Consider the following 15035-nt stretch of genomic DNA (forward strand, 5'->3'; position numbering starts at 1 on the left):
ATTCTTCATCTCCTGCCACTCCCTTTGCCCTTTTAACAGCTTTTATTTTTATTACCTTTACATCCTCTTACAAATGCCTGTACATTTCTATCTTTGCTTACACTACATTTTACCCTCGACACACATAGAAAAGAAAACTTTGCAATCAAATTCCTCCTTTCTACGGTCCTCTCCAAGACCAGATTTGGTGACAAAAGTGTCATGGTGAACACAAGACAAGTGATCCCTGTTTTCAGTTCAATGGATCAAACCGGCTCTAGGCTTCAGTAGCTTGCAGCAGACAAACTGTTGTGACATCAACTGTTTTGAAGCTTAGGGTGTTTTTGGTTTGGATGGGTGGGCAGGAGAAAAATCAGGTTGCCAGTCTATGAAGTTGAGCTAACTTAAACAAACACTTCTCTGTTGGGATTGCCATTAAAAACTGCCTAAAATACAACTGCACAACACCACAAACTGAAAAGCTCAATGCCCTGCAAAATGTTAAATCCTTGCTTCAGAAGAAGTGGGAGAATTAATACTCTTCAAAGTTTTTAACAGAATGATGATTCACTTATTCCTTGCTTCATTTGTGTAGATAGTTGAAAATTTTCTAAAATACACATAGTTGAGTCTTACTCAAAGAGGTTTCAGCCCAAATGCCGATTTACAAACTTACCAATTAGCAGAACTAGGCCAGTAGGGTCATTCTTGTTTAGATGACCTTTTCAATCGTAAAATTGCTATAACTAAAATGATTGCCTCCCACTTCTCTTTCAGGAAGGAAGCTGGTGAACACTACATGCAAGAATGGTACTGCATAGAGTCTGTGGAAAAACACCAAGTCTGTATGTTTATCACAAGCTTAGAAAGATGCTTATTTTACTGATCTGAGAAGAAGATATTAAAATGCTGAAAGGAGGATCATTCATAATGATTAGGAATCTGCAGACAGATTAATTCTGTTCCTTTAATGAAATAAGGAACAGATCAAAGTCCAAGTGCTAGTATTATAACAAAAATAATAATCAGTATCAGAAATCAGTATTTTCTAGAAGCCCATAATCTCTGTAGTTACTTTTAAAACTAGTTTTCATACACCAGGCTATATTCTGCTTTTGTATAACCTTCGTATTTGATACTAGAGCCTGCCTTTTCCTTAGCTATGTTGTCACTGCTGTCTGTAACCATCCAAAACATCAATAACTCTTAACAGCAATATCTTGCCTCCTTTACAGCACATAAAACCTTTACAAAATCTGAGTTCTTCTCATTTACTTTTTTTTTTAAACCTGACCACCATTATCATGGACTGTTTCTCAGTGTTGCTAAAGAACAAAGGGAGTGATAAATGGAAATAGCTGACACTGATAGTACAACTCATGGTACTCAAGAAAAGGAAAGGTATTGAAACACTACAATCACCAAATTCAAGTATTAGTGAAGGTTACTTGGATCTCATTTTGAAAATCTTCTCCAACTGAAACTGTGTGGATTGCTGCTAAGAGATAAAGCAACTCATTCAGTAGATTTCATCCCTACAATTCAAAGTTGAGAAAAAAAGTACCTGCAAGTGATTTAAAGATGACCTAGAAGGAAAAGTTACACATCAGGCCTTAGTTTAACTTTGGTTGTGGTTTTTATTTGGGGGTGGGGTGTTTTGTTTTTTTAACTAAAAGGCACTTTTCCATTATTTTGGCTTGTGTTGCTGAAGAAGCAGTCAAAAGGAAAACCTATGTAAAAAGGGTGCACAGAGGTTACAGTGAGAAAATGCTTTCAACTATCTTGCATTTAAGAAGCAAAAAGAAAATTCAGCAAAACTCTCACTAAAAATTAAGCCTTTTGATTTTATAGTTTCTTTAGTTCAGGCACTACCACTCCTGTGAAATCATTCTGGTCATTAACATAAGCGAGTACACCTAGTAGTGTAGTAAAACAAGAGAGAACTAAATGGCTCTACTGAAGTTAATCCCCATACTCTCCAAAACTGGGCTAGGTACCGCGTTGCAGCATAAGTTTTCAGATGCAAGAGGCATTTTTAATACCCAGACGAGAGACTGTTCTACATGGGCATGAGAAGAAAAAAAGACAAGAGCACCTATGACCAGTTAGAATCTGCGCGAGAGTTAACTCAGTATCGCTCATTTCTGTAGTTATTTCAGTACCATCCAAGTCATGCTTTGGATAAAAGATGTTTTCCACATTTATGGTGAATGTCTGAACAAGGTTGGTGTTATGTCAAGAGTGGTTTTCCTCCAAAACTTTCTGAAAGTTCCTACAAAAGCAAAAATACTTTGAAATGACCTTAAAGCAGGAAGTTTCACAGGTTTTGTGTTTTTTCTTGTTAGCTACTTACATTACGAAAGATTCCCTATTCTTCATTCAATTCAGGTTTACTGTAGTCCTATGCTTCATGAGAAATTAACAGAGGAAGACATCCTACCTCAAACTCTTGAGCTGCATCTTAGAAGATCCTAAGAAAAACCATCTTCTGTTGTTTTAACTGACTGCTTTCATGTATCACTTTTTAAAGACACTGCCTTCTCTTTTTAAGCCGTTAATCAAAACAAAAGTTGTCCCATTTAATAATCCAAGGCAAAAGGCTGCCTTACAAAAGAAAGTGTTGATTCCCAACATACAAACATAGAAGAAAAAACAAAACCAAAACCATTGCTTGCTTATACTATGTATAAAGTTCACTTAATTTAGTGTTAAGTGAGATAGATAGTATTTTTCAGTTTGTATACTTCTTGTGAAGTTTCACTTCATTAGTTATATTATAAAGCAGTGTTGTACATCATGAAGACAATGCAGAGTTGCATCCCACATTTTAAATAGGCCAATCTTACAGACAAGAATATTCCTGTGTTCAGATACAGCATGAAAGAGGGCCCATCATGCTCTAATGGCAACTAAAGACAGTACTTCACTCGATACCACTTAAGCCTTCCAGGCTTCAACAGCCAAACCCTTACTTCAGTAATTGATTATTTCACCATAAATACTTAACATTGCTCTAATGCAGGAAACTCTTTGATGTCAGTCTCTAAATACTGTAATAAAGCAAGCCAAAAGCATATCCTGTACTGCGCAGCAATGCATTTGCTGTACTCAAGATACCAAAGTGGCCTGCAGTGAGATATAGGAAAGACATTAGTATATGCACACAGAGTCCCAACAGCGTGTTAAGTAACAATGCTAACACACTGATGGTTTCAACACTCCAGAGATTCCAGATTTTCTAGGTGAGCGGGTGTGCTAATTATACGTCTACAATAAATATTACTCCTCGAGCAGAAACAGCTCAAGGAACTGGAACGTCTCCCAAGGAGCAGTAGTTGTTGCAGGGAGGAGGTGGGGAGTATAATCCCAGGATTAAAAAACCACTAATGGAAATGCCATTTAAAAACAAAAAAAAAGGTATGTATTAAAGGCATAGCTTCATAATAACTACTTCCAGTTAAGTTTTATTTAAGATGACAAATAATTTACTGCATAAGTTGATGCCCTCCTCAACCAACATCCCTGAGCTTCACCACAACAGCCACATAGATTAAGCAGAAAAAAAAGTATGTGTAGCTGTTCTTTCTAGAACTATGATCGAAAATCTGAAAACTCAGTTTAGAAAACAAGCAAAAAAACCAAATCCAAGATGCACTTTTGGACCTCTCCCCAAATACAGACAGGTGGAAGGCACTATATTCGGGCACTAATGACTGACCAGTATACTCACAAAACATGTAGGCATAACTGTGGGCAGGAGGAGTTAAAATTTGAAACACAGTTAGCGTCAGAGACCCACAGGGTACTGAGAAGGCTATCAGCAAGATAAATCTTCACCCAAGCACAAAGAAAAAAAAGTGATTTTAAGTGAGCCAAAACAACAGTCAGGATTCTCTCTACTCTGCAGACAGTTTTACCAATCAGTTTTTATTGATTAATTGGACTGCTAGCTTCACTACCATCCACTAGCTTACTACCTGCAATAGCTGTTTGAATTTTACAATTTATTCCTGAGGCTAGGAGAGAAAGGTAAATAAGTACAGTAATGACATAGATGACACAACTATGGATAGCAGTTTTTAGGTTAATGACTTTCCCCCAATAACTGTTGGTTTAACTCAAATAGCTCCAACGGTAGCACAGACACTAGACATCAGCATTTTTACCAGTATCACCTGAACTTGACTGATGACGCTGGTCAAGGCACAAAGTGTTTGAGTCACTACTTTTGGTAATATGAGAAACACAAGAGGTTTGCATTCAGAGCTAGAACCTGTGATTGGATATACGGAACGGGACCCTGCAGAGCGCTACTATCAATGAAGCTCCACACAGGGCCACCGGACTACCTAGAAGAGGTGCAGTTGCACCTTTTCATAGTGAGAATGAGAAGTCAGTTAAAAAAAACAAACCACAAAACACTGTTACCACTAAATCCCCAAACTGAAGTCTAGCCTGGATTTCTCAGAAGAACATTCTCCTTTGACCTTGCCAATCTAGTAAGTTTGACTCACCACCCAAGTTATGGCCCTATATCTTAAAAATGCCTGGCAGAAAGTCTGCAGGCATTATCACAACTTGGGGTAATAACAGGAAAAAAGCCTGTTTTGCAGAACAGAAAGCAATTCTGTTTTCAAGTTTATGAAAAAATTCATGTTAAACTACATTTGAAACAGCCTTGTTCTAAAAAGATCAAAACTTACTTTTAGTTAAGATTACATGAGAGAATTCTTTACTAGCCTGTATCCAGAAAAATGTTTTTACTTAAAAAAAAATCTCAGTAAGAACAGTGTACTACAAACCACATAACTGCTACTCATCCAACTCACCTTTTCTCCTCTGCAGGTAAAAAGATCACAAGTTCAGCTTAAAGAAAGATAAACATCGTTCAGGTGACAAGAGGAAAAAAGCTTTCTACCAAATGAACAAGTCTTTCAACCATCACTGATGATCTTACTCTTCAGTAATACTGAATTAACTCCAGTGTCTGTGTACCCTCACATAGCTACCTAATCAAAACAAGCCCAGTGATTTTAAAACACCTAACAGCATTATGACAAACTGTTTATACAGATCTCTAAGAAAGATCTAAGTATGTTTCCTCTGAATCCAAAAGATGACTGTCAAATGAAATTTAACAGAGCATTAAGTACAGTTAAACCAGGCTTAAAAAAAAAAATCACTTTCAGATACTGCTGCCTGAAAATGGCATCAGTAACTCCATTATGGAGTTTCAAGCTAATATTTAGAGGTCAAAAGACTGGGAACGCCTTTAGGACATACAAGGACATTTCACTGTTGGCTTCAGACAGCCATGAAGAATCTCATGCTCAGAGTAATTTTTTCGGGAGTTTCAACCGGCCAGTGTGAGGGCCTACAATGGAAATGCCTCTTCAGTTTTAACTTTGTATTGCTTTGGTTATGCAACTTCTTTTGCTGTATAAGGGCAGCAAGCAAGCATCTGGCATATGCAAGCTCAAAGGGTTACATTCTCCCTTAAAACCTTTGTTTTCATGAAAAAATTGTAACAGGAGGTTAGAAGAATTTGTTTGAAACATCACAGTAGGCACTACACGGAAGAGTCCCAGAAGTTCAAAACCATCAACTGGCATCAAAACCATACCCCAAACACCTGTGCCACAAAGGACTGATGGCTAAGCACGCTCAGTGAACCTTCCGCTGGCAAGTAACAGCGCACATCCCGAGCTTTACGCTAGCATCGCTACTCGAGTTCCTACAAAAGCCACCTCTGAAGAAAGCAGAAGAGAGTCTAGGTTCCCCCGCGCCCTGCGCCGCCTCCCCTTCACAGGCCGGCAGTTACTCCAGCATTTCCTCGGCAGAGGAGCCCCTCTCTCTGCAGTGCAACTCGCCTGTCATGCTCAGGCGGGCACAGAGGAGACCTGCGCGCATCAGCCCTCCTGTATAGGCAAGGGGAAAACGAGCCAGGCACGCGAACCGCCGGCAGCGTTCCTACCCCCAGCTGCGCTGTCAGACGGACGCCGAGAGGGGATCGGATCTGCACCCGCGGCCAAAGTCCTCCTCCCTCTCGCCCGGGGCTGCCGGACGCAGCCGCTGCCTCGGGCCAAGCCCTTCGCGCTGACCCAGGAAGCGAGGGAGAGGCGGCGAGACCGGCACAGCTCGGCGGCGGCCCCGGGGCGGGGACGGGGCAGCCGCGCAGCGACGGCCGGGAGCGGCAGCGAGCCGCCGGGCTCCCCGGAGCGCGGCGGGACCCCGCGCGGGTCCGTGAGGGGAGCGCGAGACGGGCGGGGGGAGGGGGCAGGACAGGCGACCGTTGCTCCAACGGCCGGCCCCTCCCTCCCCTCCCCTCCCCTCCCCTCCGGCAGGGCCGGCAGCGGCAGGTGACAGAGCCGCGTCCCCCCCTCCCGGCGGGGCACTCACAGCTTCAGGCTGGCGTAGGCCGCCGCTGCCGTCGTTCCTGCCGCTGCCGCCATTCGTCCCCCTCCGACTGTCTCCGGCCGCCGCCGGCTCCGCTCCGAGTCGCTCTTGCCCCCTCCGACCCGGCCGCTCCCTCCCTCCCAGACTGACGCTGCCCCCGGCCTTGAGGGACGGGACCCCGCACAGGACAAACCTACTCGGGCACGTTAGCGAGCGCCACAGGGCGGGGCACCACCTATGGAGGAAGGGGGAGGGCCTGGGCTGACTGCCGGCCCTGCGATTGGCTGAGCCGCTGCGTTCTAACCCCGCCCCCGGGGCGCCGGGGGCCAGCAGAGCACTGCGAAACGGTGACGCGCAACGGGGGGCGGGAGGGGCGGGGACGTTCAAACGAAGCCGGTGAGGATTGGCCAGCGCTCGGGTGGGGCGGTAAGCCACGCCCCAGGGGAGCCTCCGGGAGGGGTGTCGGCGGGGAGGTTGCGCTGGATTGGCTGTCCTCCCACGGTGGCCCCACCCCCGCCGGAGAGCTGTGGTAAAGTGACGGGGGGAAAAATCTGAACATGAGCAGGGCCAGTGGCGCAATGGATAACGCGTCTGACTACGGATCAGAAGATTCTAGGTTCGACTCCTGGCTGGCTCGGCTGCTCTTTTTTTTTTTTTTTTCTCTCCTTGCCCCTTCAATCTCTTTTTCCCTCCTGTTCTCCAGCCCGAGGGTGCTGCCTGCCCCCCCCTCCGCTCCTGCACAGGCCCACCCCGGCCACCCTCGTGCCCCCAACACAGGGGTCCGCCAGGTGCAGAGGCCTCCAGAAGCACCCCAGAGTTGGGTGGTGTTGCAGGGGCTCGTGGCCCTTGGCAGCCCCCCACCACAGGCACCACCTCGGGGACGGCTGCTGCAGGGGAGGCTGGTGCCTACCTGGGCACCCCTACCTGGGCTGTGGCGGGGAGCCCAGGTCTGGGGGTTCGGCACGGAGGAGGCCTGTGGTGCCTCCTGGCCAATTTCCCACCGGATCCAGCCTTTCGGGTGAGGTCCCCTGGTTTTGGACAGCTTCTCGCCTCAAGGAGGGGGAACCCCGAAGTATAATAACGGGTAATCCTATTTACTCGCTTCATTTTAGCCGGTAGCTCCATGCCGCTGTGGTGCTGCTCAGCCAGCAGTACTTAATAATCCCGTCTTCAGACACGAGGCGTCATGGTCGCTGACTGCAGCAAAGGCTATGGGGGCACCACGTGGCTGCCTGCCTCCCAGAACCACGGCAACTCTCCCCAAAACCCTTCCCACCAACGCTGCAAAGGAGACCTCCGTGCTGGGACCGGAGCCCGCTCCCACCCACAGCACATCCCTCCCCAGCTCCTCACCCCGGACCAGGCCCTCCCTGGAGGGATGCTGGAGCAGGACAGCCTCAGAGGGGGCCGCAGCAAGTCCCAGCCACCTGCAAAGCACTGGAAATCCCCAGTGGACCCCACTAAGGAGGCTTCCCCCATCAGTCCCTGCTTCAGCCACTGAGGCAGGGGGAGAGGAGGAAGGAAGAAGTTGGGAAACCATCATTTCACAGTGTAACTCCCCCCCCATGGACTGTGCACGATGACAACCATCGTAATTTTAGGAAAGACTTGACGCTGAGCACTGCTTTACAGTATTGTCTTTAATCACCGAAATCACAACAGGCCAGCGGCTTCACCCCTGCTGCCAGCCGTCGTTCTTTATAAATATTGAACAGCACGGAAGAAAGAAGGGCTGTGTTCACAGGTGGCTACGGTTAGTTACACCAGCACAAATCCTAAAATGCTGTCTCCTGGAGTTGAGCTTTGAAGGAAACAAATGAAATAATTAGTACCGTACAGTATTGTTAGCCAGGCTCTGGATTTGCTTTCCAGATACAGAAAGCCACCGCCCGCGTGTGTGCGCCTGGGTCCCTGTCTGGCCGTGCATCGCAGACCTGCTGCGCGGGGACGAGGGTCCGTGCCAGCAGGGCTGGGAACTGCAGCCCGGTCATCCCTGCACCGGGGCCGGGAGGCATCCCTGTCGTCTGCCTTCAGGGGCTCTATGCCACATATTTTCACGTGCGGACAGCTTCTTCCCATCTCTCATCTTGTCTTACTGGGCTACTGATGCATATTGCCACGTGAGCTTCTGGCTACCCTGGAAGAAAGCAGGGTGAGGACTTTTATGGCTCAGAAAAGCTTAATTTTGCTTCTCCTTAGGATGGGTGAGCAGTTCTGGGCTCTAACTGGGCTCACGGGAGGAAGACGTCTGCCCGATCGGCTCCAGTAAATACACCTAGTGCCACTGCAGCTAGCAAGCGTTGGGATGCAGAAACGGAAAAGAAAAATGAACACACAAATGCAGTGCGACGAGAGAGCCAAACCCCCTGTGACGCAGGCATTCAGCCTCAGAGGATGGGGGAAAAGGGACCTGTATCTGGCCATAGCCCTTCCCTGCCTGCAGGTACTGACTCCAGAGATGTTTCTCCAGCAATGAGCCTGGGTCAACTTCTCCTTACATTCATGCACAGAAGGTTGCTCAAAATGCTTCTACAAACACTCAGCATGGGCACAAAGGTGTGAAAGGCAGGTCTCTTGCAGGCAACATGTCCCGCGTGTCCATGTGCACAGACATGACAGCACACACGACCCTGAAAGCAGACACAGAGCACACAGCTGAGGCTGACATGGGAGAAGCATGGTCCAGACCAACATATGCAGGTGCACTTCTCCTCAAAACGCCCTCTAAGAAATGTCCAGGAAAATGACAGACAAAAGCAAATACCCTCCGTGGTACCTTCTCCCCTGCTCTCTGCAATCACCTGCCCCCTTTTCCCTGCAGCTACTGTATTTTTTAAGTCACGTCCTTCTTTCTCCATGCACCCCCACTGCTTCAGTACATATTTTTGTTTATTGAACAAAAAAGTTGGCAGTCCATTTCAGCGATCTTTTCAAGGCAACTTTTAGACTGCCGCAGATTCACCCCCAAGTATGTCTTGTCTGTAATAAAATCACTCTGCCCTTGATCCAACACTGACCTACGCACACACATTGATTTTCATGTATGTGCGCAGCCTTACTGGTTTCAGTGGGACTGCGTGCCTGTGCACTTCAAGTTTAATGCAGACGGAGTCTTTCATGCGATTTTCTTAGCAACAGCAGCAGAGCACAAAGCTGCCGCTGCATCGACCAGCAGCAGGCTGATATACAGGTAATTTGGAGGATCAGGTCAAAGTGTTCAAGTAAGGATGGGGAGCGTGTGTCCATTTTCCTTTAAGCAAGGACCTGGTTTTGCTGTTGCTTAAATAATGAAGTGGTAAAATTTCCAGGGAAATATAGAAGTGCAAAATCAGGAGTAAATTTATGAGGAAGAATGCGCCTGTGATCCTCTCCAGGGCTATGAACTCACGGGAGGGAGAGGAGGAGGTCACAGCAGTGCTTATGAACAGACCCAAATACTGAAATTCAGGGATGCCAAATATTTTCCCAGAGCTATAAATCAGCACAAGGAGAAAGCACAGGAAGATACTTACTTTCTTCTCTCAGCAGCCAAAGATACCCCTTCCTTTCGAACGGCCAGCCAGACCCGTACCAGCTCCTATGAGCCCAGTTTCCCCCTTTCACATCTGCCATAGCACACCTGATGCTGATGAGACTCCACCACTTCCAGCCCAAGGAGCTATTCACTTTGCAGTAAAAAGATCTACAAACAAATCATTTAAACCCTGAAAGACTGGGAAAACATTTTGAAAACCCCCAAATGAAATTCATAAACTGAAGAGCCACAGACCTCATCAAACACTCCTCATCAGGGTGTTCGAAAATGCTGTTCCCTGTGTTTAACATGAGGGCAGTTTCCTAAATCACTTTGATCACAAGTGTTTCTTACACTTTAAATTACACAAAAATGTCTGCTTCTTCTATAGCTGGGGCTTTCCCCTGGCTTTTATGCAAAAATCTCTATTTAAATGACTTCCTGTATTCTAAAAAATAGAAATTTAAGAGCATGATCTGAATGAAAAAATGTATTAAGCTCTGGCTCCTGAAAGCAAGTTTCAGGGAATTCACTTGAATAACTATTTGCCTGTGAGTTACTCATTACCAGCACAATGGGACTTCCAAGGGTCCCTTACCCTAAAACCAGTCAGAAGAGCACGCTGGGGGAGGAATTAAGACTAACTTTTCATAGCACGTTTCAACATCTTAATAAATAAAAAGACAAGAAGATTCACGTGAACAGCAAAACCCAATATGTATCAGCCAGGCAATAGGCAGAATTTAACACGTTTTCCGAAATTCTTCTGCAGAGCACGCAAAGCCTCGCACCTCCAGCTCCAGAGCTACCTGCCTGCCTGCTTTTTCCTTTGGGGGAGCAGCCTGAAGGCAGGCAGTGAGGGCTTGCAGCTCCACAGATGCCTAGTGGGGGGGTCAGGAGGAGGAGAAGCCTCCCCTGTGCAGGGTGCCCCTGTCTCCCCACCAGACCCACCATCAGGCAGCTGCAGAGCCGGGGACAAGCTGGGGACAATCAACACAGACTCAGCCACGCACAGCCTAGGAGAAAAGGCAGGAATAATAAGGAGCTTAAATGAATTAAAACTCCCAAAGATAAACGCGGTGCAAGTTAGCACACATAGGGGAGCAGGGCAATGCAGCAGACACTTTTGCTTCAAAACCACCAACTCACACGCTCCATTTTCAATAGCTTCACGTTGTCGTTTCTAGCTCTTTGTAAATACAGGAAAGGAGAGCATTGGCCATTAATAATTTATACTGGTCCTCAAAACTGAAAGTAGGGCAGCCTTCATTTCCCCAGCACTGAGGGATACGGGATGGCTGACAGGAGGAACAAGACACCATGTGGGAGCAGAGGCCAAACTTTCCATTGATGCAAAGGAGGCTCCACAAATGGGCTGCTCAAGGCTTTCCACGAAGGAAAATTGTCCTTCTCCCCCTCCCCTTCTTGCCTGCTTATTTTGGGGTCGTGGGGAAGGCTGCAAGAGTGAGACAGTAGTTTAAAATGCAGCTTAAAAAGAAAGTATGAGTGCCGCTAGTGTTTTCAGATCTTCCCAAAACAGAGGCCAGAAAATGTGCGTGAGGGGCTGCTCTAAAAATCAAGAGCTAGCAAAAGCGTGAGCCATGTAGTAGCTGGTCTCTCAGAGACAGAACAACAGATCAGGGCTGGTGTTTCCAGCTCACTTCCAGAAGCCACTTTGATATCTCACTGCCTTTGCCACCAAAGGAAGCTCAGAGAGGGGAACCACCTGCCCAGGACTATGTGAATTATTTACCAGGGACACTCAGCTGGAGTTATTTCCCACCTCAGTTCCCTTCAGACAGTCCTAAGGGCACAGTCGCAATCTTGAGATACACACCCCACCCCGTGCCCAGCTGCACTGCAGGACACAAGCTGACACGGGGCGTCAGGGTGAGAGCAGGATCTGCCCTGGGTGTTTTGTTGCCCCCAATCCATATTGCCTGGATACAGCACCAGTTATATTTTGTGTCGGTTCCCATCCCTTCACTATCCAGCATTTGGAGGCCAAATTTAGGGCTCCAGGGAGCTCACACATTTGGGGTCAATTTTACCGCCTCTAAAACCACAGTCTCTGAATTATATATGCCCCAGAGCCATGTATACTGCAGTGGGAAAGTCCCCCCTCCTTGAGCTTTCCATCACTCACTGAGGGGTTGCATGTCCCCAGGAGAAACAGCACCGCAGAGCCAAGCTACATGAAAGCTGGGGCTCTGGATGGTTTCCAACGCGGGACCGACCTCCGGCCACGTGCTGCTGTCCCCATCCCGAAGAGCAGCAGCAACAGGCCGAGGCACTTGCAGCTGGATGGGGCAGAAGGCTGGATGGTCTGCTGGCCCGATGAAACTCCATGCCAAAACCACCAAGCTCCCGAGGCTTGGGCAGTTTCAGACATTCACACTTCAGCCGAGGCAAGCTGATACAGATGTGTAGGAGGTGCTAACAGGCCACTGGTCTTCATCTGTTCTACAGCAGATGCTTGTGCCTTTGTTTAAGACTTTGCACAGCAACTTGTGCCACTCAAACCGGAGGCCCGTGGTATTTATTAGCACAGGCAGAGACGGGCAGCTTGCTGCAGCCAGCACTTGTGCTGCTCCAGATGGGTACACAAGGCAGTCTGACTAGCCGGTGTGAAGCTGAAGCACCAATCTAGCTACATTCATGCTACGGGAAAAGAGGTTTGTTTGAACCATAGCGGGTTCTCGGCACAGGCTCATGTTGGGAGTCCGAGTGCCACTGCTCAGTTAATTTATTGTAGTTTCCTCACTAAAAAGATCTTCAAGAATGTCATCCTGTCCTCTATCAATCAGAACTGAATTTACAACTTTAGCACGGATACATTAGGATTTAACTAGTTTTCCACACAATATGTCAGAAAGGGTAGCTAAGATCCCTGACTGCATCCAGACTTTAAATTAAAAGCTTTTTCTTAAACAAAAACTTTGTACCTGTACACGAGGGGCTGCACAGCTTTGGTACCTACAGAACACACACTGCAGGCACATCTATCTTATACGTAACACATACTGGGGGAGCAGATTTCTTTGACTATAAAGCAGGGGGGTTCAAAAAGATAAATGATCTGCCTTTCTGCTTTCTCAGCAGAACAGAAAGCAAAGGCCAAACTCACTAACCCCTGCTCAGATAAGCTGTTATTTTTCAGGGGAGCAAATCTGTTTATACCAACATACTCATGTGAGTACAGGTTGTGGAGCTGGGCTCCAAATCCCTGTGTAACAAAGCCTTCATAACGATCTTGAGCTTGTTCCCAGAGCTCTAAATAAGTACCATTATGAAATGGCTTTGTGCTGGCTAAATACCACAGAAAGGAGTGGCCAGGCTGGGGGCTGAGCTGTGGGGACAAGCTGAAAAACTCAGGCAAATGTCTGTGTACGGAGAGCTTTTTTCCAAAGCAAGCTCTGCAAGGAAGAACGAGGCTGGATTTCCCCAATGTCCGCACTTCCAGCATCACGACCGTTCCTTTCCAAATATAATCCGCTGTTCAGACTCTGACACAGCAGACTGGCCCCTGCATATCACCCTGACACACAAGCCCAGGCCCCAAGTCACCGCGGTAGCTTAGCCTAGCTTGTTCCAGTTTTTTGTTCTGTATGAAATGGGATGTCGGCCTCCACCTGCCAGCCAGCATGCCTGGTTTGTGCTTGGAGAGTTGGTGCTTTTAGAGCCAGACTTGATACCGGAGTTCGGGGAATTAACTGGAAGGTCTGAGCGTGCCATTCTGCACAGACCCCTCTTTTATTTTTTCTTTTCTTTTTTCTTTTCTTTTCTTTTTGAATTAATAAAAACAGAGAGAGTGCCTAAAAACTGGTATTAACAGATTTATGTCCTTCAGGGAATCTGATGAAATGTGCTTGTCAGGAAACACTTAGTAGACTGACAGGACGTCCCCGGCAGGCAGGCAAGCCAGCCTCTGGCTTTTTAATTGTGCATGGCACGATCTGAGTTCATAGGCACAACAGCAAGTTGTGCTTTCACTGAAGAATGTTCCAAAATGAGCCAAGAGGAATCTCCAGAGAGCAGAAAAAGGCACATAAAAGTAAACGTATCAGTTTAGATAACATGCCACATTCTTGGTCAAGTAGACATGGTTTGATACAGCTGGAACTCACAAGCATACAGACTCTGGGAATCCAGCAAAAATCTCTCATATCCTTTTACAGGAACATTGCCGACTGGCAAAAAACATGCACAGGAAATCAACTGAGGGTGGGAAGAGGGAGATCATGTAACAAGTCTTCTGTCCGGGCTTTCCCATGTTGGCCACGCTGGCTAGTAGTGGTGCTGGTACACAGCTGCTGGGGTAGTGCCGTTCTCTATGTGTTTCAGATGACAGGAGTGACAAAGCAAATGTTCATCTAGCGGGTAACAGCGATGCCCGTCTTCGTCGTTCAGTTCCATCCCACAGTCCTGCAAAAAAAGGCCATGCAAATTATTAGAGCATGTGTTCATCTTCCAGCATCAAGCAGGGCCTGGCTTCCAGGAAGGTGATTTTGTGACAGGGACAGAAGACACTCAGCCAACAGCTCCTTCCTAGTAAGTCCAACATTTGCCACGAGAAGGAAAGCATCTGACACAGGCGTTCTGAGGGGCAGCCTTGTACAAATTTATCTTCCGCAGTTTTATTGAATAAGCTTTATCTCGTGGCAAGGTGCAACCCTATTGTATTTTAAACATGCTCGTGTCTCCTTACACTCTCAGGTTGGATTCACCTCTTCACATTACACTAATTGCAGTTGTACTGATGTGAAATTGGCCTGCTGAGTCAGGGCCTCTTTCCACTGCATACGAGCACAGTGAGAGAAGACATCTATTTATTTTAATTGACATGGCAGGAGTATGAAAGCTCTCTGCACAGAGACCAAATGCTGTTTAAGAGCTGGCATCTCCTGGGATATTTTTGTGCAGCCATGTCCTTTCTCCAGCCACATTCAATTCCCAGGAGAGTGAAGGTAACTTACACCTGACAGGATCAGTCATCACCTTAGCATTTTTGAACAATCTGACTTGGAAATCAGATACACTAATGTGATCTGGAGCTCAAGGCTTCTGAAAGGCAACATTAGAACCTTACTAAGTCACCACGTTACCTTCATTAAGAAATAAACTGCAAAGTTTAAAAGCGGTAATT

The 15035-nt window shown here is 46.8% G+C and overlaps 2 protein-coding genes and 1 non-coding gene across 4 annotated transcripts in view; 1 reads left to right on the forward strand and 2 right to left on the reverse strand.

Moving 5' to 3' along the window:
• SACM1L (SAC1 like phosphatidylinositide phosphatase) overlaps positions 1-6448 on the reverse strand; it is a 33675-nt gene extending 27227 nt beyond the window's left edge. The window contains exon 1 of the mRNA XM_059818267.1: positions 6379-6448. Within this exon, the coding sequence (XP_059674250.1) occupies positions 6379-6431 (53 nt within the window). The 5' untranslated portion in view covers positions 6432-6448. The remainder of the gene's footprint in view (positions 1-6378) is intronic.
• Positions 6449-6939: 491 nt separating this feature from the next.
• On the forward strand, positions 6940-7012 carry TRNAR-ACG (transfer RNA arginine (anticodon ACG)). The gene has a single exon. It is a non-coding gene; the product is annotated as a tRNA-Arg (tRNA).
• A 6180-nt stretch (positions 7013-13192) lies between these two features.
• LIMD1 (LIM domain containing 1) overlaps positions 13193-15035 on the reverse strand; it is a 30197-nt gene continuing 28354 nt past the window's right edge. For both annotated transcript variants that reach the window (XM_059818908.1, XM_059818907.1), the window contains one exon: positions 13193-14314. In XM_059818908.1, coding sequence (XP_059674891.1) covers positions 14177-14314 — 138 coding nt within the window. In that variant the 3' untranslated portion in view covers positions 13193-14176. The remainder of the gene's footprint in view (positions 14315-15035) is intronic.

The sequence above is a fragment of the Gavia stellata genome, chromosome 6 (genome assembly GCF_030936135.1).
Source record: "Gavia stellata isolate bGavSte3 chromosome 6, bGavSte3.hap2, whole genome shotgun sequence".
Taxonomy (NCBI): Eukaryota; Metazoa; Chordata; class Aves; order Gaviiformes; family Gaviidae; genus Gavia; species Gavia stellata.